At 37.0% G+C, this 18,889-nt stretch overlaps 1 protein-coding gene across 1 annotated transcript in view; it reads left to right on the forward strand.

Moving 5' to 3' along the window:
* The window catches only part of LOC121355707 (type II inositol 3,4-bisphosphate 4-phosphatase-like), a 102,059-nt gene that overhangs the window by 22,472 nt on the left and 60,698 nt on the right, over window positions 1-18,889 (forward strand). Inside the window, exons 2-3 of the mRNA XM_041471362.1 lie at window positions 5,244-5,466; window positions 7,096-7,140. Coding sequence (XP_041327296.1) covers window positions 5,376-5,466; window positions 7,096-7,140 — 136 coding nt within the window. The 5' untranslated portion in view covers window positions 5,244-5,375. The remainder of the gene's footprint in view (window positions 1-5,243; window positions 5,467-7,095; window positions 7,141-18,889) is intronic.

Here is an 18,889-nt window from a genome sequence, read left to right on the forward strand (position 1 = left end):
AACATGATGTTATGCTTAAACTTTCATGAAGGAAAATACAGCAAGCCAAAGAGTATCAGTCTTCCTGTCACCTTTAACTGTCTAGTAAAATAAACCAAAAAACTTCTTAAAAAAAAAAAAAAGGTTAATAAGTGAATGAGGTGTAAAACCAAAGTGGAAATGTATTTGTTTTATTTTATTACGTTTTTATTTTGAAAACCTTTCCATTAAACTGCCGTCTTTTGAAAGACAAGAATCAGCTCCAGTAACTGCCTAAAGCTTTTTGGTGAATTAACAGAAATCAAAGTTTCTGTGTAAAAGGTTGTGACTAAAATTGCAATAAAATACTTTAAAAATTTCAGGGAAATATCACTCAGACATTTTTAGCAAGAAATTAAAAACAACTGACCTATATAAGTATTTAGAGGGAAAAGAAGCAACTGCTACTGTTAAATTGAAAAACTTAGGAAGAACAAATTTTATTATGAAATAATGTAAAGAAGGAAAAATTTTCTGAGGATGAAGGAAATAACATCAACATACATTTTTGATTTTAGGCTGTTGGATTAGAGTAGAAAAGGCTTTCCAGTGCCACTAGGAATGTGTCAGCTGTTTGTGCTGTTCCCTTTTTCGACAGCAATCCTTCAGAGTAGGGGTATTGAGTTACTTATTTGAGCAGAAGAAGTCCTGTAGGACCAAAACTGTCTATGCTGACTTCTGTGGGAGAAAGTCACACTGAGACAGTGCTTAAGCAAAGAGTTGTTGGTGAGCAGACCATATCCTCAGGTCTTGCCTTCCGTTGGGTCTCTGATACTGAAATGAGGAGGAGCAGTGAGAGATAGAGCTACAATGATATATAATTTTCCTTTCAATTTAGTACTGTGGGTATTTTGAAGGAATTTTTGATGAATTAGAGATGAGACCTCTGAGTTGCTTTTGATGGTGTGATTTATTTTTCTTGTTTTCTACATAGGCAGGCAGGGTGAATTTGGCTCACGTCTTCACTGTATGGCTTAGGTGGTCACAAGACCTCTAGTTACAAGACCTTTTAAGGATTTATTAACCAATAAAACACTGCTAACAACTCAATCCTTAAATATTTTGTCTTATGGACTCATGCTAGAATGTAAGTTTTCTTAGCCAATCATGTTATGACACATAACACAACCTTACAGTACTACACTTCAAAACTCTAAACTTTCCTCTATTTAGCTTAATGTGTCTCTGCTTTAAAGTATAAATCCATATTCTTGCTTCTAGCGCTTAAGTTTGGAAGCCTTTTCCATGGACTCAGATAAAATCCTGTGTTTAATTCTAAGCTTTGGCCTACAGGTCCAAAGTTCTGAGAATTCCCTGCATTTTGGATTGCAACAATACTACTGAGTTCAAAGTTTGTTCTGCAAAGAAAACCAGTGTATTTAGTTTTTTTAAGGTATTCCCCCTGGTTTATGAGCTGGAAACCCAACTTGGGAATGTCCGACTTTAAGAGGAGGATTATTGTTCTGCTATTGCAGATTCACAAGTAGAAAATTTTCTTAGTATAGTATGTTCTTAAAGCTTACATGTCATCCTGTTCAAAAATGGTATCACAACAATAAAACTAGGAGTGCAAACCAGATGAGCCACTGTTCTTGAGGTTAGCAGTAAGTGCTTTCAAAAGGTAAGGTTTTTTTCCAAAACTACTCATGGTATCTCCTTTCAGCAGTAACAGTATAGTGCAGGGTGCTTGTGTTCTACAATAACTTCTTAGCAGCAAAGTATGAAATGCTTTTGTTCACCTATGAAATACTACTGCATTTAGGTCTACTATTTATATTGTTATAAATTAGCATATCTCTTATTTATTTGAATGTTAATATTTTAATAAAACATGGACCAGCAATTTTTATTTAATTATTTATATAACTTTTCTGATTTGTCTGCGCTTTGTTTGAGGCCTTGGTTACATTTGTTGGTCCATTAGTTTCATTTTGGGAAAGATTCATATCAATTTTTTCCCCCTACTGATATTTGGAATTAAATGTCTGAGCTTGTTAGGGAGTACTGTATGCAGTTGATTTAAAATAATAGTCAGCAACTATTTGAAGGAGAAGAGCAAAGAGATTATGATCTTTATTACATAAATAAACCTGTGTGCTCCTTTATTGCAACAGACTTTTTTTACCAGCATGCATTTTTCTTGTTGTGTTTCCTCTGGCAAGTTGACTTTTGGTACATATATAAACCTTCCAGTACCTACAGGAAAGCTGAAGAGGGACTTCTTACAGGGCCATGGAGTGATAGGACGGGAGGATCAGTTTAAACTAAAAATGAACAGGTTTAGATGTTAGGAAGAAATCCTTCACTGTGAGGATGGTGAGGGACAGGCACAGTTTATCCAGAGAAGTTGTGGGTGTCCCATCCCTGGGGACAAGGCCAGGTTGGAGGGTCCTTCAGCAGCCTGGTCTAGCAGAAGGTATTCCTGTCTAGGGGCAGAGGGATTGAGCTAGATAATCTTTAAGGTCCCTTCCAACACAAGCCATGCTGTGATTATGTGCATTGAAACAGAATGGAAAATAGGTAACTTACCTACTGAGGTGGGTAACTTACCTACCAAGTATACTGGTATCAGTGTACCTACTGATACCTTCATTCTTACTGCAGAATGAAACATTTTACATTTGCAGTGATGAGTATTTTCCAGGCATTTTCATATGCTTTTCAGAATTTAACTTAGCTGTCAGAGTACTCCAAGGATCTAAATATAGCAAACTGTAGTGTTCTGAAGTGATAGTTTAGAATGAATTTCCACATCTCAAAACTAGCACCTGTTAGATCAGAATTATGCCCACTTCTACTGCATTTCACTCTCCATTTCTGGTTCCATGCATATTAATGATGATTCAGTAAGCCTTTTGAGCTTGGCAGTCTGATTTTTACAGCTAAGAGGTAAATATAAATAACATGATTTCATGAATTGAAAAACATAGATTTCCTCCCAAAGCAGATGTTTTTTACCAAGCTAGTGGTAGGATATTTCAAGGCGAGATTACTGTTCCTATTTCCATTTAAAGATAAAGGGAGAAATGAAAAGAACACTTTGGTATATTTGTATTTTGGCTGGTAAGTGTTGACTTGTTTCTTTGACAGCTTTTCTTTCACCTAAGGTATTTTGGATATCCAAACTGCTTTTATTAAAATTGTCTGTGTTTTTTTCCTTTAAAAGGTTGAATGGTATAAGCAGATGTTAACTTTGTAGGGATTTTTTTTTGTGTGTGTGTGCATTTTGGTGGCTTTTTTTTGTTTGTGTGTGTGGTTTCTTTTTGTTGTTATTGTTCAGTTTTTAAGTTTCGTTTGGTTGGGTTTTTTTTTTTAATTTTTTTTTTTAATTGAGTGAATTAGTTAATTTTGATCTTGATGCTTACATACCTTTTCTTTCCTTTCCTTTCCTTTCAATTTTCCACTAGTAGCTCCAAAATACTATGAAATATGACAGACTTCAGACTCAGTGATGTCAATGACAGGAGGAGGAAGTAGAGCATTCTGCTGGTGTAGACCTTATAAGAGCAACAGAAAAGTTAATAGCTCTTCTAAATACTGGTCTTTCTGAAGGCTACTTCATGGAAGTATGGCTCACATGGAGTACCAGATCACAGAAGAGCTTACAGCTAAATCTTCTGTCTCTTCAGTCATCTTGGACAAACACCAGAGCTCATCTTGATCAGATTTGGTTGCTCGAGAAAAGATCTTGTCTGAAAACAGGATCTAATGAACATCTGAAGCTCTCTAAGATTTTGAATATTCTTCTCTCAAGAATTGAATACCTGTTTTTTCTGACCGAGTCAGGGTTAAAGGCAAGCATTTGAATCCTTATTAGCTTTTTATCTGCCCCTGAAGCAGATGTTTCCACTTAATTTCTCTTTCCAGTCTTTGCTCATTAAATCTATGGTCCAGATGGCACATGAAATGTTACCCAGCATTTTTAGCAGCATCTGCAGCCACACAATTGGATTTCCTTAGATCCTGCCCAGACAAAAAACTTGTCCTATCTCCACAGGGATTTGTGTACAGTTTTTAGAGCCTTCCAGACTTGAGGTTTCATCTTTTATCCCCTCCATAACCATAAAAGCAGAGGTTATTGGTAACTGGCAGATGCTCAGTTTATGAAGTGAAAACCGGTTTAGAATAACATGTGTGCAAGTGCCCGAGGTTCAATACTCAAGGTAGTAAAAGAAATTTAAGTTCACATTGTGTGGAAAAGAACTTTTCTATTGTTTCTATTGTTGTTTGGATTTTGAAACTAAGTATGAAAACCTTTCAGTGTTCTGTGTTGTCCAGTGATATGATATATATAGCTGATTTACCTCAGAATGATTTTCAGGCCCAATGAAATACTTCAATCCTTGTTAATACCATAGCACAGGTGTTTTATAGAGTTTTATGTTTCTAAATTAGTTAGTGACAGTTTATTTTCTTTCTTTCCCAGTTTGCTCTTCTTGGTGTGTGTTGCACTAAATGTCGCATTGAATTTGTGACTCTGCGAAGCCATCTATTCTGCAAAATTTTAAATGCCTAAGAGGTCTTTTTTCTTCCTGTTCTAATCTTAATAAAATGACCAGCCCTTGCTACTTACCTGGATTCCTTGGGAGCTTCAGCTTTCCCCCTGATCCCTTCTTTTGTTCTCAGAAAATTTGATCATTAAACAATTAGACTCCAGGCAGAACAGCAAATGACGTGTATAATAATGAGGTCAGAAGCTCCCACATACAACCTGTTGAGTCTTCGCAAAGGAGTTATGTCGTGCTAAATTATCTGCATGTGTTCCTGATTGTATTCTGGCAAGGATGAATGAGAGGATGAGCATAATGGAGATCTTTAATAGAAGAGATGATGGACACATTCATTCTGGTGAATCCCACTCTCTGACAGAACTGTGTCTGCTGCCCTTGCTAAATCAAATTCTTTGTCAAATTAGCAGCTCAGAGAGCTGCCTTGTAGGCTGCAGAATCTGTGCTGGAAAAGGATTTCCCATTTTGGTTTGATTCTGCCACGTAATTTAGCCATCTGTTAACTGATCTTTGAATTACTCTGTGGATATGTTTAGTACTGCACCAATTCTGAAGGAGCTGGGATTTGACTTCAGAGGTGCACGGGGCTGCATGGTTCTGTGACCATGAACATAAGTGTGTATGTAGTGGTTTTGATTGTTTGTGACATCAGTATTTCCATCATCCCCCTTTCCAATCACAGTCCCTAAGAGCTGCTTTCATGCTTTCTGAGTGCAGAGTTTCAGAGTACAGAACCGGATCTTTGCCTCGAATCTGCATCAAAGCCAGACTGAGTCTTGGGCTGTGGCACTGGGAGAGGCGAACTCGGAAGGTTTGCGGAATAAAATTCAGCAGCTCCGGAGGCTGATCATGGAAATCAAAGAGGAGAGATCATCAGATGAAGCACGACAGTTTTTCCCTTCATCCCAGTTAGACAGTCTAGGAGAGCCGCAGTTAACGAGTAAGTGCGTGTACTCATTTTATGGAATGGTACAATAAAAGTGGCCCAGTCTCTGTGGCAGTTCAGATAGTGTCACAAGCAGGGTCCAAAATGTCGTTCAACTTCTTGCTTGTCAAAGTGCAGTTTAGGGGAAATAAACTGATGAGAATTTTGTTTAAATTTTTTTCCCTGATATATTTTGATTTATGCACATAATCTTCAGGGGAACAACTATGTGATTTCTGTGTTTCTGAGTTTTTCTCTCTAACTTATTTTATTCATAAGAATTAAAGCATTTTTTTTCCTCTTATGTGCTATATGGACTACTGTTTAAAATATAGTCTGATAATGTTAATAAATTTATAAATCTTTAGAGATACTTAAACCTAGTATCACAGGATTGTTCTATGTGATGTTAAAGCAGTCTGGGGATTTGAATGCAAGTAGCCATATGTTGAGTTGTATTTGGTGCACTGGAGTCAGAAGACTCTATTTCAGTTGCCTGGTCACTTAATCGGTTCTGTAGCCAGCATATTCATGAAGGTGTTTCAGGCCAATATGCTACTGGCAGAGTTCAACTCAGAAATTTGTTAAAGCTCCATTAAAAAACCCCAAAAACCAATTTTCTTTTTCTTTTTGACCTTTCTAAGCTCTGCAGCTGTAATTTTCCTCACACAGATGTGAATGAATAGCTACACTAATGAGAACGGTGTGAATCTAGACTTAGCAGAATCATGTTTTTATGGAGCAGACACAGCTATAAGTTTGGGGTGATTTTTTTGTTCATGGGTTTTTAATTTTTTTTTTTTAACAAAAATCTTGCTCCAGTTCATATACTAACTCAATCCTTCCCATCTGACCAATTTCTTCTATACTGACCAATATTTAATGATGCTTACTGGAAGCAGTGCAAAAATGTCAAGAAGAGAGAGTTTAACTTCTACAAGTTCATTGAAACTGTACTTGTTATCCAATTACTTTGTGCATCAGATGAACAACTAAGTGTTACTCACCTATCCCTCCTTGCTTCCTACTTTTCTGTTGTTGCATCTCTGTGACTTACTCCTTTATTTTAGCACAAGAAAATATAGCCCTTTGCAATAGAACATAATTCCACAATGGATTAAAGTGTTCCTGCTACGTAAGAAGAGGAATTAATGTATTTATTGTCCAACAAATAGAAGTTGGGCTTATTGCTTTACAATTTGTTTGTAGATCAATAATGTGTTTATATTTTACTATATTAACCTGATCTACCTACTTTCACTAAACATGGAGTTTGTTTTTAATGTGATGACATACCTACTTAAAAATTACTTATGAGACTTAATATTTTTCCAACACATATATAGTCAGTCGTTGTGACTGAAAATCTTACAAGTAACCCCTCCATGAAAACCTGGGTTTTTTTTCCTAGTTTCCTTTCCCAGCAACAGAAAGTTTCTATTAAGAAAGAAGTCTTCTTCAAAAGTAGCCTTTTTTCAGGCAAATATTGCATCCAAGTTTGCTTTGCCCATGAGTTTCTAACATAAAAAGTTACTTCAGTGGCAATGGCAGTAGTTACAGGCACATGAAAGTTTTACAATGTATTAGAAAATACGACATGGAAATCAAATTATCTCTAATTTTTCTTTTTCTTGACCTTTAAAGGTATTCAGAGAATTGCAAATGAGCCAAAGCTGGAGTTCAGTCTTGGTAAGATACAATTTTGAATTTTTGGAATCATAATGGCCTGTGTGTGAGGAGTTTTTATATATATAGTGTTATACAGTGTAGCATGTGACCTGTTTAAAAAAAATGAAGGTCTAGGTGGGAGAAGTGCCTGTGCATGCCTTTTGAAATGCTGATTTTAGTTTCTTAATTGGTTGGAATGGCTAAAGGTTTATTGAATTCTCTAGTGCTATGCTGCTCTACCAGGGTGAAAATCTGCTCAACAGCTTTGTGAATGTAGTTTTTGAAATACTACTTATTTGGAAAAAGACATTTAATTTGAAGATTTTGAAACGATATTCAGATAAAGGGACTGTTGCTTTAGAACAAACTTTAATCTAAATGTGATGTTATTTGGTAGTGAGGAGGCAATGTAACTGTTTTCCTGACTTTGCCATTTTATACTTAGTAATACTTAGTATACTTAGTAACTGGTATATGAGAATTATATTGTTATAGTATGTAGCAGAATTGTTTTGGGAGAGGTTCTATCAGCTCAAGTTTCCCCTTCCATTTAGAGGTACAGAATGATTCAGATTGCTCAGTAAGTCAAGCAATCTTTGAATTGAATAATGGTATATTTGTCATACAAGGTCAAGGAGCACAATATGTCAGCCCAAACTGTGCAAAGCAAGCCTGGCTACTTTTCACTGTTCTTTCAGTGCAAAAGCTTTGAAGCATTTGAAATAGTAAGTGAAATAATTATTTGCTGTAGAAGCACTAAACACAATAATTCCGTGTGGGAAATAAGTATGATAACTAGGTTTAGTTGATTAGTGGCTGGACTCTCTTCTACTGAAATGATCCTGTGATTATTCCCTGCTCCTGTGTATGGTAAAAGAACACAGTCACAAATAGTGACTTTTCAAACATTTCATTCTATGTGCTGTCTGCATTCTGAACTAGAACATGTCAAATTTGTTATGATGTTTACGTCCGTATGACCTGCGAATATTTATCTGATGTTGTGTAGCTATAAACAGAGAAACTTTTACTCAGTGTTATTCAGTATCTGTTAAATTCACTCTGGCGTAAAAACTTTTATAACATCTGTTGCAAAAAAATGTCAGTGTAAGAGGGAGAGGGAAATACAGATAACTATGAGAAGACTATTATATAAATATCAATTAGACTGCACTATTTGGAGAATTTAAATAGTCTACAAACAAATGTCCTTCAGAAACTCCAAACACACCAAACAGGATGGCATGAGTGATGTGGCTTCTGTGGTTCTGTTTTTGCCCCTTGCATTTTGGGAGCTTCTTTCCTGGCCTTGTCCTTGGAACTGGGTTACACTCGGCTTGTGTGCTGCTGCAACTACACTGATTGAAAAGCTGACACCTTAAAGCTGTGCCCTTTGTATCAGACACAGTTCTATTTGATACAGCCATTTTTAGAATACCTTAGATTTTATCTATGTATTTTTTTATCTGTATGTCTTTTAAAAATTAGATAGTTATGGCATCACAAAAAATTTTGTTGAGTAGGTAATGGAGTTTTTTTCTGTATAGACTATTTCTGCAGAAATTAAATGTTGGCATGGAACAAAGGCCTCCTTCTCTGTTGGCAGGAGATCATCATGGTATAATAATTGTTAAGAGCAGATTTAACTTTTCTGTGCATTTCTATTTACATCTTATAGGTGATGTGACTGTAGTACTTGGGCAGAGCCAGTAATTGCAGCATTCCAGCAATAACAAACTCTCACAATGACTAGTGTAGTGTAGGAGAGGGAGGAAGGTGCTACAGGCACTGACTACAAATTAGATGAGCAGTGCTTCAGGAAAAGTTGCTTTCAGTGATAAATGTGCCCCAGCAGGCAGAAGTGTAAAAACAAAGTAAAGCCATTTTCAGACTTGTTTGGACTCGTGCTGGATGGATCTCTGTTCACTCAGCGTCAGTATTTGTGTTTTGCATTGGGCTGTTTCTAGTAGGCATTTATGTTCTGTGGTTTGTTCTGCAGCATTATAGATTGAGTCATTGCAGCCCTGTAAGGGATTTTATACACTGGATCCTGCTGCTGCTCAGGTAACAATTAGGAGTAGCAGCATAAACCTCTTGATTTTGGCTGATACTCCTGTCCAGAGTCGTAAGTCAGGGATATTTGGCAATGCAGGCAAATGTATAAAGGTGATTCTTAGTGTCTTGAATCTTAAGTACTACTAAATGTTTAAGCATAATGCATTTGCATTAGGGGAATCCACCTTTAGCGACTGAACAGTGAATGAAATTCTTAGCAGTTATCCTTCTTACTGGAATATCAACATTCCCATGCCAACACTCCCTAGCTCCGGCAACCCCAGTCACCAGCACTGTGCTGTTGGTTTGTACAAATGTACAGCAGACACCTCCTGCTGATGAGTGACACAGGAACAATTTAGCTGGGAAGTATGCACCTGATGTGTGGCCCAACCAGCTAAAATTCCCCTGTGCTGTGAAGATGCCCCTGTGCTGTTCACCTGGTTACTGGCAGGGCTGGAAGGGACTCTGCAGCCTGGCCTGTGCATCTGGGGAACACCACTGCTGCTGACAGGCCAAGGACACTGCTTGACTGACACCATCCTTTGAGGTATTTTATCTAATTAAAGACTTGGCATTCACTTCAGCTAATTAAGGTCTTCCAAGGTCTCTCTCTGAGACGAACCAAAGCAGGGATGAGAGAGGAATTTGCTGCAAGCAAGTGCCACAGGTATGATGTGTGCCTAGCTTGGGTAACCAAATCTTTAGGGCTCTGTAGAGACGTTTCAGCTTGATTAGGCTGGTATTTGGCATTTAGAATTTGGAAGGCAAATCTAATAGTAAGATTTATAAAGCTGGTCTCTAGCCCTGAAAGAATGGCTTATGCCTGTAATTTTGTTCATATTAGTTATATAATCAATATTATTATATTAGTTAAGTAGCATACTTACACGTATATATGCAAAAAGACATTTTCTTCTATCATTTGATGTACAAATGTGTTTAAATATATTAAAAAATTGCAACATCTCATAATTGTAGTTTAAGTCTCTTGTCATTTGTTGGTCAATAAATAACATTCAGAAGTGGAGCTCCAGTAATTAAACAAAATATAGCTTTTAAATAATATTTGAGTGCTGCCTAATACATGAGTTTTATTTAGGGACATTATAACTAAATACTGCTGTTCAGTGTTTGAAGTTCTGATAACTAAATTTTGAAATAATGATATTAAAATTCTTCCTAGGATTTTGTATTTTGTTGTGGTAGTTACCTTGCAACATACTATGTTCATAATACTCTGGAAAGCATTCTCTTCATAAAATGTCTAAATATTGCCTTCTCTTATTTTATTTTAAAGTGCAATAAAGTGGTATTTTTTTCTTTTCCCCTGAGGTTAAAGGAAAGAATAAAACTCACCTGAATTACAGCTTCCACTGCATTACACTCAGCATTTTCAGGAGTGTGCCTGTCTTGTAACATAACTTTGGAGTCAGAGCATCCTTTAGACAAAGATTGTTGTGTTTTATATTCCTGGGGACTCTTTGGAAACGTGGGTGATTTCTGAACTTTGCAGCTGCTGCTAAGTTTACCTTTTCAAACTCTGTCTTGTTGTTTGGCATTTTGAGTGCCTGTGTTCTGCCTGCAGTTCCATGAAGCATTAGGAGGTAGGATAAAAAGCCTATGCAAGGTGCTGAGTAGAGAGGAGGAGCAGAGCAAAAGGAATGAAACCAAATACTGGGCCTGAATAACAAGCCAGTGAAACTGATAAAAATCTTTCCTATGACTTTGAAGTGTGCAGGTTTAGATCTGCTTATTTTGAAGCTGCTCTTCTTGGTTGCTTCTCCAAAATATCCCAGCTCTTGAGTCCCAGATCTAACTAAATAGGTTGTGGGTTCCTGACTTCAAAGTAGTTGTGCTACCTCAGTGTGAAGTATGTGAGCCCAGCTGATGTATAAGGTTATAGTTATGGGAGATAAATTATATTGTGCATTTTGATGAACACTTTTGTGAAGTTTTCAAGAGCTTGTGCTTCTAAGGGTATTTGATAGTGAACTGGCAAAGCAGCACAAGAAAACTGCAACAATCAGAAAAATGAGGGAACAGGGTAGAATGCACAATTGGTGGTCAAAGTGCTCAAACGTGAACTTGGTAATGAACACGATGTTAATAGGGAGAAATAAATCAGAGGGAAAAAGGAAATAAGTTTCTTAGTTAGTCTCTCTATAACCAACACAATTTTAGTAGTTTTGCATTTGTCTAATTGCTTAGAGTTGTGAAGAGAGGGCAAGAGATATGCTGGCTGTAGTATGGTAATAGTAGCCAAAATAACTGTATAGAAAAAAATGTCTTTGCACATATTGTAGCATATTCAGGTGGTAATTTTTATGACAGCACCTGTCTGACATTTCCAAAAGTGATCTCTTTTATTGCAAATATATTAGGTCAGTGAATTCTGATGGACTGTTCTATTGTTGAATAACCTCTAGGTACTTTTCAAAGTGTAGAGTAATATAAATCTTGTGATTGTGTTTTTACAAAATCTCATTAAATAGTGCACAAATCACATAAAATTGTACTTGAAAGAATTAAAATTAAAAATTTCTAGGCTTTTTTTAAATTCTTGTTTACTAAATAGTGGGTTGATACAAAAGCAGTCTACCTGTAAATGCCAAAATTTTCATTCTCTATGATCTTATTTTTCCCCAAGTGATAGTGTGATGCCATCCCTTTGGAAAAGGTCTTGAAGCAGATTTAACTGTGCATACTGAACATAAATGGTACATTGACGCTGCTCAAAGAGCATGATTAAATGATTTTTCCAATTCTGAAACATAATCTGGAACTTTTTCAGCAGCAGCTTATCATTTACTAGAAGAATGATAAGCAGAAAGACTTGTTTTATTCTTACCACAAATTTGAAGCCAGTCTTGATCCTAGTAGAATTTGCCCATTTGGTTATCCTTCTGCTTCATCAAGTTATGAGCTGATGAATAAATGATGCTTTGTTGTGTTAGCCAAATAAAATTGTAAAAAATATCATCATTGCACTTTTGAATAAATCTAAAAAGTGATCACCTCCCTGTGAATCAAACTCACAGTGTCACTTATTGCTGAGGGATATTTTTCCTTCAAAAAAAGTTGTGTTGGCCATGTTAGAAACAATAGCAGCAAAAATATAAAAATAAAGGCTGGGCTTGTGACTTTTAAATTTTATTTTATTTGTTCATTTCGCTCTTTGTTGTTGTAACAATTTTCTGAATTTTACCTGAGTTAGTTCTGGTCCCACACAAATTCCATGTTCCACCAAAACAGCTAGTCAGGTTTTTTTTCCCCCTTATTTTTACTGGTGTATCTTAGATACTGTTACATCACAACAACAAATAGTAAATAAAAAGACAATTTAAATTGAACCGAAAAGATTCAGGATGTAGAAAAGCTACCACATGATTGGAAAGTATGCTCTTGTTTTCCTCTGAGAGCTACTTATTTGACTTCTGTCTGCTTTGAGACTTTTGCAGTGCAGTATAAGATGCCTTAAATGCAGTTTATTCTTCGTAACTCAGTGTTGCTAAGGATGAGTCCTTTTTGACTGAAAGGAATCCTCCCAATGAGATAGCAATTCAAGCCCAGTCTGAGACTGTGTTGGCATGTTTTGACTTAGGACTTGTAATGTTTTTGCAGTAACTCCTGCAGGAATTTCTTCTTTCCTCACTTCTGCAGGAGAACTTGAGCTAACTTGCAGTTGGTTTCAGTGCAGATAAAGCAACAAGTGAAACAGTCTTCCAAAAGGTTCTAAGGTAGTGACTGCCTATCATCTTTCACATCATGCTGTCATCTCTCTTGGCAGTGTTCAGTGATGGATAATGCATATCCAGCAAATTGATGAGTGATGTTGAGTTAGTGACCCCTGAGGAGAGTCAGCTCTTCTGTGCTCCTGCATTCTCTTGCACTCACAGTAAGCTTTCTTTGTTATATGCAGACATTGTGTGAACATTGCTGAAAAATGATTTGAGAATGGATTTGCCAAAATCCCACATAATTTTTTTTATCCACCTCTCCTCCCACAGTACTTTGCTCCCTTTAAAGAAGGCTTTTGGGATTCTGTGATAACCGTTGCCACACTGAGCCTGACAGTTTGGGGTTTATAAATAGGTAGCTTTCTGAAGCACTGCTCCTTCATCATTGTATACCTCTTTAAAACATCACTCCTGAGTTTTGCATGTGGCGTACACTGTCAGAAAAAAGGCCAAAACTGTCTATATACTACCATTAAGACTTGGTAATGTTGGAAAAACAAATCCAGGAAATTGAGTTTGTGGGGTGGGATGTGTATGTGGCATGGACACGTATCCCAAAATGCTCAAAACCAGAATCCTTTCAAAAACTCATATACTTGTTTGATATTTTTTCCAGCTTAGGTGGGTTTGAGTCCTAGAGAACTAGGCTGGATTTTTAAATTTGCACCTGTAGGCACTGTAATTCTAGAAATCTATCTTTCAATCCCTTTTAGGGCAGGGATTCTCTTAATTTGCTCTGCAGCTAGAGAAGCAGGATACTGTCACGGTCATTAAATATTAATCTATAGTAATTGTTGGGGATACTATGCAAGGACTCAAAAATTCCAAACATGAAACTTGGGAAGATGTGTGAACAGTTAGTGTTCTTGTGCTTTTTGCATATTAAGAGAAACTGAAAATTCTGTTTATAATAATATGTATTTTACAGTTAAATAGAGTTCTTAATGAAATTATCTGTATAGAGAGTTAAATAGCTATTCTATGTAGTCCATAAAAATGAAATTTTTTTGTTGCTAAAAACCCATTACATCTAGTGTAGCATTACTAATTTTTATTTACTTTGTTTCTGTGTCAGTAAGAAGCAATTCCTAATAGAAGTAGTTGCAGAAATATTTCCAGTTTGTCAGTATCCATTGATACTTAATGATTTTCATTAACCAGCTTTGACTTGTGTAAATCAATTTCTGTGTAGGTGTTAGAGATTAAAATTCTACTTTACAAGGTGCAATGTAGCAGTTAATCCCTGTGGTGGGCTCGTTAAATGCAGGGATGTTTATTTGCTCTGAACTGGGTCAGAGCAGAGGATGAACCAGCATGAGGGAGCACGTTGTTACTGTCGGAGTATATTCCAGTGTGATGGATTTACATGAATCTGCTGATGCAAGTAGTAAGAAACATGAGGATGTTTTGAGTATCAATATTAAGCCCAGGTGCAAACTGAGTTTCAGGCAGTTTTCTTCCATTCTGCTCCATGAAATGGAAGTATTTACTGTTTCCAGAAGCTTTTGCTTTTGTGAAAAAAAAAAATGTATTTGAAACTACTGGGAGAAAGTGGTTGACAACCTTGTAAATATAAATATGTATAAATAAGGGCTGTAACTAAGGGAAATTTTTAAATCTAATAGCCTAAAGATTCTAACAGTGACTTTCACATGTTTTGATATAAACACTTATCTAGAGATAAGTTTTGAATAGCTATGGGTAATCTGTTTAGAGAGGAGTTTGTAGATGCCTGAATTTGAAAAGCTATTTAATAGTTGAAAGGGTTTTTTGGAATTAAGCCATTCTGAGAGACAGGGGTTTATCATCTTAGCTCTTGAGTGATGCAGCAGATAATAGGATTAAATTCTGTTAGAAATGTACAGATTCTGAAATCTTGTCAGTTATAAAACTTCTGCATTTATAAGTCCAAGCAAAAAAAGGAGGATAAGACTAGGAAGGACCTTTCTTTTTCAAGCCTTAAGTAAATAAAATTGGTAGGCTTCTTAGTAAAATCAGTTTTTTTCTTGATACTGAAAATGCTGCTTTTGTGTCTACAGCTTGTTTTTCTCATAGACTTTGCAATTGCTGTTTCACGTGTGCAAAATTCCTTTTATCCAAAATTTCAGAGGCAAGGCTGTGTCTGTGCTGAAAACTGTTATGTTTTCTGTGAAGTGGGGTTCCAGCTCAGTATCCCAGTGAGAAACAGATTAATGACAAGAGCTCAATCTTAGCATGTGTTCATCTACCTCATTCCATGCTGCTTTGCCTGAACTATTTCTAGTTTCTGAGGTAAAACATTCATAGCTATCAGTAATATAATGGTAATTTTAAGGCTGTTTCAAAGTTATATATGGAAAAGGGCTCCAGAATTACTAAAGAATTTATAGATATAAGTAGAGATTTAATGCAATCCTCTCAGAATTGAGCTTTCGTAATTTTTTTCTCCCTTAGATATTAAAAAAAACACCAAAAAAGAACTAGTGGATACCTTAATTTGTCCTTTAGTATTTTCACAGGCATTGTGCTTGGCTTCTGAATTATGAGGTGTTCTGGTGAACGTGACATTAATTTTTCAGTTATTCTGATGAAATGGAAAACTTGTGTTTCCAGGGTATTTTTAAACTAGTTCATAGGAAAGTAGGATTAAAGAACATTGCATTAGAGAGAAGTTATTTTTGGCACATGCTGCTGCTCTTTTTTCATCATTATTTTTCTCTTCCTGCTTTTGCCCAAAAATATACCTCCTATTGTGCATACTTTTTCCTATTTGCCTTGCCAGTCTATGTATTCTTTCCAGTTTGATATTTGAACCTGATTTTCTCAAATTAGGCTCTTCACTTTCCCTAGAACGGTTCCCGCCTGGGTGTGGTAGATCTCAGCAGGAGATTTGACTTGCTGTTTGTGCATACACGAATGTGTGTGCATCCTTTACCCCTTCAGGCTTTAGGATCTTGGCATGGCCAAAGAGAGTGAGTGGGAGAAGGTGTGGCAGTTCAGTAGCTAACTGGGAAGGGGAGAACCATGGCCTACCTGGCAGTTTTCTGCTGTGGAGGGAGATTTTCTTGCCAGCATCTTCCCAGTGAGCGTGGCTCTGAGTGCGTTGTCCTGCTATATCACCACACATCCACAGGAACAGCCCCTAAGTGACTGGATGGATTTCTGCTTACCTGGTACACAATAAATCTATGATTGATTTCTCTGTGGGTCCAGGAAACTTGTCAGAATGAAGAGGACTATTTAGATGCTTATTGAGAATGTTTTCTGTTTCAGATATTTGTACACAGACAGCAACAAGCCAAATAAGGATGAGGTTTTCTTTTGTTGTTAGAGAAAGCTCTATAAGACTTCCTTACCTACAACTGCGATTTGGATGGCAGTCCTGGCCCTGCTGCCTTCTTCCAACATTTCTCTGCCTCCCAGGAAGCTGACATTTTAACTATTCAGAATGCAAGAGTTTTTTTTTTTCTTATCTCCTTAACTGTGCTGTTGTGAGGGAGGCTTCAAAGGTATGCAGTGTTTGCACAATGTTTTCAGCAATAGATGCTGGTCTTCTCCACAGCTTCATAAATCCTTTAAAATGACACTGTTTCTTCTAGAAACAGTGCTTTTTTTAAACAAACTGCATAGTGTGTTAACATTAAAGTTTTAAACTTTGTATCTACTTAAAAAAGAAATTGTGTGTACCACTAAATTTGCTGAAGAGCCATTTTTAGTATCCCTGGTTGTGTGCTTCAGTGCCTGACATCTTAGTTTTCTCTGCTATTGCCTAATTGGCCCTTGCAGTCCTGGGATTTTTTTCTAGGCAGAAATGAGAAATAAATTTTATTTTGGAATTACTGGACAGGGATAGTTGGGATTTTTTTTTACTGTGAGGGTGGTCAAGCACTGGCACAGTGCTTGGAGGAGGTTGTAAAGTCTTCGTCCTTGGATGTTGTGAACACTCAAGTGGATGCAGCCTGCTGTGGTTGATCCTGCTTGGGCAGGGGGGTTGGACTTGTTAAACTTAAGGCTGATTTCTGTGCCAGGAATTTGTCATGTAACTTTCCAGGAAGAGTTTGGAGGCTTCTTAGAGCTGGTAGTGATTGGTTTGACATGAACTCCTCCAACATTATCTGTTGATCCTTATTGTTGTTGATACCCACATTGTGATCTAAAAAATCTTCAAGTTCTCTAAATACTCACTTACAGTTATGTTGCAGTTAGACTATTTAAAATGGTTGATCTCTATGTGGACTCAAGCTGTTCTAGGGAACTTCCACCCTTGAATCTTAATTAAACCATTATGTGGGGCACGCTGAAGATACCATAAAGGATTTAAGAGCAGCCTGAATAGCCTTTCTTTTTGGGCAAAAAGAGTCAGGACTGGATAGAGTCAGCCATTGTTAAAATAGTTTTGTGGATGCTCTTGGCCTGGATATTATGTTACTGGTGCTCATTTTTATGAATTTTTTTAATATGTGCAAAATCATGTTTGGCTTTTTTTTTTTTTTTTTTTTTTTGCATATTCTCTCAAGGAACAGTTATTCATGGGAAGGTTTGTAAAACGAAAGCTTGAAGTAAAACATGTGTAGTAAACTTGTATTTGCAGAAGTGGTGTTTTCCAGGAATAAAATTGAAATGGACTTTACCCTGAGTTTAAACTCTTAGCCCTTTCTCTGCAAAGAAGAGAATTTAGGTCAAAGACAAAATAAGCTGATGATGACTGTTAAGTGATTAATGCCCTTTTTCCAGTGGGGTGGACCTCAGTTCTGGAGTGATTATGAACAGCAATCTGCGCTCAGTGGTACTGAAATGTAAAAATATATATGTAAAATACCAAAATACTATCGTCTTTTGTGCCCTCTATGCCTGCTGCTAGGCAAATCTTCCTTATTTTGCAGTCAAGGGGAGACAGCTTTGGGTGGATACAAGCAGACTCTCAAGTCTTCCTCTCTTGTGTAATTGTTTGCAGCTTTATGTGGTTTGCAGCTGCTATGTTAGAGGTGGGCAGAATGCTAAAACCCGAGGATCTGCTCCATGTGTGACCCCTTTATGGTCCAGTGCTGTGTTGAATGAAGAGAGGGACTGGCCCCATTTCTCCTTCAGCCACCCCGCCGGGAGTTGTGAATGAAGTCAGCAGTGATGTTTTTGCAGAATGTGGACGAGCACCTGTGCCCTGCCACTGCCTGCCAGCCAGAGCTTGTCAGGAGAGATATGTGGTTTTCAGATCCTGACAGGGCCAGAGGTGGGCTTGGAGCTGCTTGTATCGTCAGGGCTGAGACAGTCGGGATGTGCCCTGGAGCCAACCTGCAGTTGTGTAGGGACCTCTTACAGTTCAAAACTTAAATACCTGTGGACTTCAAATACCTCCAAAGCCAAGTAGGTGTGTGGAGTCTCAGAGTACTCTGTTTAAAACCCACTAGTGGATATCTCTGGCTTGTTGAGAGTTTACTTTCAACTTTTTTACTGTAACTTTTTGCAGTTGCTCTTTTCTAGCCTTTAGCCCAGACTGTCGAACACTTCATGAAAAATTGCCTGGGGAATTCCTTACATTTCTTTCCTTGTGTATCTTTCTCTGTGAAGATAAAGTCTCCTCATAATTCCAAAAGGGTAGGGATTATTTGGAAGACAAAAAGCAAGCAAATGATTTAGAGGTTATAGTAATCATAGAGTTGGTGCTTCTTGTGCAGAATGGTAATGACTAAACAGAAATGGAACAACTCTGTTGTTAGGCCAATAATATATTAACTGAAAACATTTTTAATAACTCAAAGCATGATAGCTCTTGACTTTTTTGACTCTTTGCTGCATTAGCTGAACCTTTGTGTTTCAAGTGGCAGTTGTTAAATACATCTCTGAATAGGCCTGTAAATATAATTGCAGAAATACTTTCATGTTATAAAATATTTCCCAATTGACTTGTTTTTAATCCTTGTGTGTGGAAACAGAAGTTACATAAATAGAAAAACATGGAATTAATAGAAGACTAAAGTCATCCGCTCCTTTTGAACACA

Source organism: Pyrgilauda ruficollis, unplaced genomic scaffold (assembly GCF_017590135.1).
Source record: "Pyrgilauda ruficollis isolate IOZ18807 unplaced genomic scaffold, ASM1759013v1 scaffold265, whole genome shotgun sequence".
NCBI lineage: Eukaryota > Metazoa > Chordata > Aves > Passeriformes > Passeridae > Pyrgilauda > Pyrgilauda ruficollis.